The sequence below is a fragment of the Bison bison genome, unplaced genomic scaffold, assembly GCF_000754665.1.
Source record: "Bison bison bison isolate TAMUID 2011002044 unplaced genomic scaffold, Bison_UMD1.0 scf7180017864516, whole genome shotgun sequence".
NCBI lineage: Eukaryota > Metazoa > Chordata > Mammalia > Artiodactyla > Bovidae > Bison > Bison bison.
In genome coordinates this window covers 4,562,166-4,566,700 of record NW_011495069.1, presented here as the reverse complement: position 1 = coordinate 4,566,700, position 4,535 = coordinate 4,562,166, and the positions used below count along the sequence as shown (strand labels likewise).

General features: G+C 55.6%; 1 protein-coding gene across 1 annotated transcript in view; it reads left to right on the top strand.

Annotated features, from left to right (window-relative positions):
• HSPG2 (heparan sulfate proteoglycan 2) overlaps window positions 1–4,535 on the top strand; it is an 82,302-nt gene that overhangs the window by 13,693 nt on the left and 64,074 nt on the right. Inside the window, 4 exon segments of the mRNA XM_010830236.1 lie at window positions 2,406–2,515; window positions 2,618–2,676; window positions 2,971–3,131; window positions 4,221–4,271. Coding sequence (XP_010828538.1) covers window positions 2,406–2,515; window positions 2,618–2,676; window positions 2,971–3,131; window positions 4,221–4,271 — 381 coding nt within the window.

Genomic DNA, 4,535 nt, shown 5'->3' with positions numbered 1-4,535 from the left:
ACTTGCTGTCGCGTGGCTGCCATCCCCATTCCCCGGGGGCTTGCTCAGTGAGCCACCGAGGTTGGGGGAGTCCTGGCGCGGAGTTGGGGTGTGCACCCGGGGGCCTGAGAGGCAGAGTGAAGGGGCAGGGGGACGGGCCCAGCTCTGCCGCCCGCCTGCGGGTCATCTGTCACTTCCCTGCGCCCCCTTCTGCCTCAGGGGCCCCGCAGCTGCGGTTCCTCCTGCCTGGGATCCTCTTCTCCCAGCCACCCCCCGGCCCTTGCTCTCTGCCTCTGAGCATGCCCCTGGGAGGGGAGGCCTTGCTGGCCTCTCTCGGAGAGGAGCAGCCCTACCCTACCCCAGCACGCCCGCTCCACCCACCCTCATTTTTTTCTTCCTCCCACAGTCCAGATATTCCTCACCCATGTGTTTTATTTCCTTTCTTCTCCCCCTCCAAAGTGATCTCTGTGGGGACAGAAATTGTCACGTATGAAGTTCACTGCTATATCCCCTACCCCTAGAACATGCCTAGCTTTTTCAGTTCAGTTCAGTCGCTCAATCATGTCTGACTCTGTGACCCCATGGACTGCAGCATGCCAGGCCTCCCTGTCCATCACCAACTCCCGGAGCTTGCTCAAACTCACGTCCATTGAGTCGGTGATGCCATCCAGCCATCTCATCCTCTGTCGTCCCCTTCTCCTCCCACCTTCAATCTTTCCCAGCAACACGGTCTTTTCAAAGGAGTCAGCTCTTCACATCAGGTGGCCAAAGTATTGGCCTAGCTTATTAAAGACCTTCAATATAGATCCGATGAAGCCACGAATGCGTCTCTCAGATGGGAAGAAATAAAACCAAGTCCATTCCTTCGGTTTGTCTTAAAGACCAGAGATAATCCAGCTAACCCTTGCTGCCTCTAGTGTGTGCCAGATGCTGTTATAAGCATTTTCTACTCCTCATCTTATTTTATCCTCACAACAGCCCTCTGGGGTGGACACTACTCTTGTCTGTGTTTTATAGATGAGGAAACTGAGGCTCAGAGACATTAAGTAACTTTCTCAAGGCCACAGGGCAATTTTCAGTTATTTTCATAGAAGTGGCAATTTTGCTCAGAGACTGAGCTTTTAAGCACTAAGCTATGCTGCCTCTCATTTAGTAATAGTTCAGGTTATATCGCCCCTACTATGTGCCAGGCGTGTGTGTGTGTATACACATGTATGCTCCATTTACAACTCATATTTAAAACTTCTGTCATGAACTCATGAACATGATGAGATTTAATGCACATTAAATGTATACAGCAGTTGCTCAGTAAACAGTAGGTATAAGTGTATGCTCACACCAATCTAAATTTATTTGGCCATCACATATTAGGCCTACAGTATGCCAGGCACTGGGGGTACCGGGGTAAGTGAGATCTGGGGTTCCCCCCATCACATTTATCGTCTAGCAGTAGAGAGAAAGATGACAGCATCTTCTGATTCCCTGGTACTTGCTCCTTGCCCGGGGCTGCATCTTCGCACACAGGGAGGTGGCCTTGTCAGCATGCTGTCATTTATTCCCCACTGCAACCCGGTGCGGTAAATGTAATTAATATCTGCATTTGAACAAAAAGGAAACAGAAGTTCAGAGAGGTGAGGCCCGTGCCTGAGATGTGGCTGACCTCAGAACCCACAGTCTCTATGATGGTGCTCTGTAGGCCCTTGTAACCATGGAGGAGCTATGCCACTTTGCGGGTAGAAGGTACGCTGATGGGAGAAATCAAGTGGATGGAGGACCCCAGAGGAGGGGTCTCTATCAGCCGGGGTTGGGAAAGGAAGGCAGTTCAGGCAGTCTTCTTGGAGGAGGTGATGGCTGAACTAAGCCCTGAAGGATGAGTAGGCACTGGCGTGAGTTGGGGGTAGGAGGAGGAGAAACTTGTCACGGTCACTTTCGAGTAATTTCTGTACCAACAAAAAGCAAGGGGATGGGGGTGGTGGGAATTCCCCAGTGGCCCAGTGGTTAGGACTCAGCACTCTCACTTCTGAGGACCTGGTTTGATCCCTAGTTTGGGAACTAATATCCCACAAGGAGTGTGGTACAACCAAAGGAAAAAATATTCCTCTGCCAGGCCATCTCCTGTGGAGCGTCCTCCTTGTCACCCAGCCTTCCTCTGAGCCAGGGGAGGCCTCCTCTTCCGCACCATCACTTGGGATCTGGATTGGGCCATTTTCCCTGTTAGTTAAGCCCTTCGCTCAAGTGCGAGGCCTGGGTTTTGAGCCCTGGGCAGTCCTGCTGGGCACAGCTATGGGCACACAGGTGTCGGCCTCAGCTGGAGGCTTCCAGGGACCGTCTTCCCATCTCCACCCACTGGCCCAGCTGCCTGAGGCCCCCATTCTGCCGGTCTGGGGCCCTCATAGTGACGCCACCCCCCCAACTCCTTTTTGCAGTTTATTTCCGAGCACTGGTAAATTTCACTCACTCCATCGACTATAGCCCTCAGCTGGAGGACGCAGGCTCCGAGGAGTTCCGAGAGGTGTCGGAGGCTGTGGTAGACACGGTGAGGTGAAGGGGCTTTGAGGGGGGCTCCCCGAGTGTGGTGGGGCAGGACTGAAGGTGGGGTGAAGGGTCCGGAGGCTGATGGCGCCATGTCCCTCTCCAGCTGGAGTCAGAGTACCTGAAGATCCCTGGAGACCAGGTTGTCAGCGTGGTGTTCATCAAGTGAGAGGGGCCCTGGGGGAGGGGGAGCTGGTGTGGGGCGGACAGGGACGGGGAGGAGCCCTGGGGGCAGGTGGGCAGCAGGAGGGGCCCAAGGGGCGGCCTCACTCTGGGTGGAAATTCGAAGACTGGTGGAGGGGCAGTTTGGACCTTCATTTGCCCCATGTGGGGTGCAGGCTGTCCAGGAGCCAAGGGGAGAGTTGAAATCAGGCCTGAGCATCAGGCGGGCCCCAGGGCAGGAGCTGAGACCACAGGCGTCTTCCTCCCTCTTCCGCCCTGCCCCACATCCACCCCCAGAGAGCTGGACGGCTGGATCTTTGTGGAGCTGGATGTGGGCTCGGAAGGGAATGCCGATGGGGCTCAGATTCAGGAGGTGCTGCACGGCGTCATCTCCAGTGGCTCCATCGCCTCCTACGTCACCTCTCCCCAGGGATTCCAGTTCCGACGCCTGGGCACAGGTGAGCCCATCCTGGAGCCAGGGGCGACCCCTCCGGTTTCTCAGACTCACGTGCGCCCCCTCCCTCCCTTCAGTGTCCCCACCATGGGCCCTCCTAGTTTGGCCTTTCATGCTGGTAGCGACGGGGAGCTCACCACCTCATGAATCTTCCCCATCAATCGTGCAATCTTATCTTGGGTTGAGCAACATCCGTTCCCTCCAGCCGGTACCCATGAGGCCCGGTTTCTGCTTTTCTCTCTATTAACCTCTCTACCTTGACAATAGGTAGTAAATTCCTGTCTTCACACAGTGCTTTCGGGTCCAAGATACTTTTCTGTTTAATCACCAACAATTACTCACTGAGCCCTGACTGTATGCACGCCACTCCCATTCAGACTTCACAGTAATTCCTATGATGTAGGTATTATTTCTCCTGTTTTCGAGACAAGGGCCCTGAGGCCCGGTGAGGGAAAAATGGTTGCTCCAAATCCACATACACAGAGAGTGCAAAAGCCAGGATGCAAACCAAACTCTGTGTTTGTGCTGGTCTTGCCAGAACCTGTGAGAAGCACAGCTCAGAGATCTCAGGAAACTGGCCCCAGGCACACAGCTGTTAGACGCACAGCTTGTACCTTTGAACCTTCTGTGGGGCCCAGCTTTCTTTTCATTGCACCCTCTGACTCACGTTCCACCTCCCGGAGTGTTTTCTTCTCTGAGCCAAACAGTCCCGGTTCATCCCTCACGGGCTGGGAGTCCCCATCCCAGTCTGCATCTCAGTTCTCTCTCTGGGACGTGTCACCCTCCTCCCCGACAAAGTGGAACCCAGAACTGAACAAACTCCACCCTTACCATGGTGCAACCCCATCAGAAAAAAACGTGGTGAAACCGTCACCTCCCTTGTTCTGCACATCACACCTCAATTAATGTGCCCACAGGTCAAGTTTGTTCCTTGGCATCCCCAGGCCCAGATCAAGATGCCTGGGGACCTAGTCCTCTTCCTCCCACTTTTTAATGAGTCCTCCTGGCTAGGGAGGGTAGGATGGGGCTGGCTCAGCCCTGCAAGCCCCCAGCTCCCAGGTGGGATGGCTACTGATCACACCTTCCTTTCCAGCACAGACACCCCCGCCCCCCCCGGCCGCTGTGGCGGCCGCAGTGACACCAGGTGAGCATGTAAAGCCAGGCCCAGGCCAAGCCGGGGCACTAGAGAAGCTAATGGATGGAGGGCAAGGCAGGATGAGGGCGTGGCGGCCGGGCACAACGCACCGGCCGCCCCTCCTCCCCTTCCTCTTCATCCTCGCTAGGCCTGGCTGTGGCCTGCCCACGTGTGCTCCAGTGGTTGCATGGTGTGGCATGCCAGCTGCGTGTGGGGTCCGCACGGGGGAATGGGTGAGGCCGCTGCCACAGAGCCCGCGTCCCACGTGTGCTG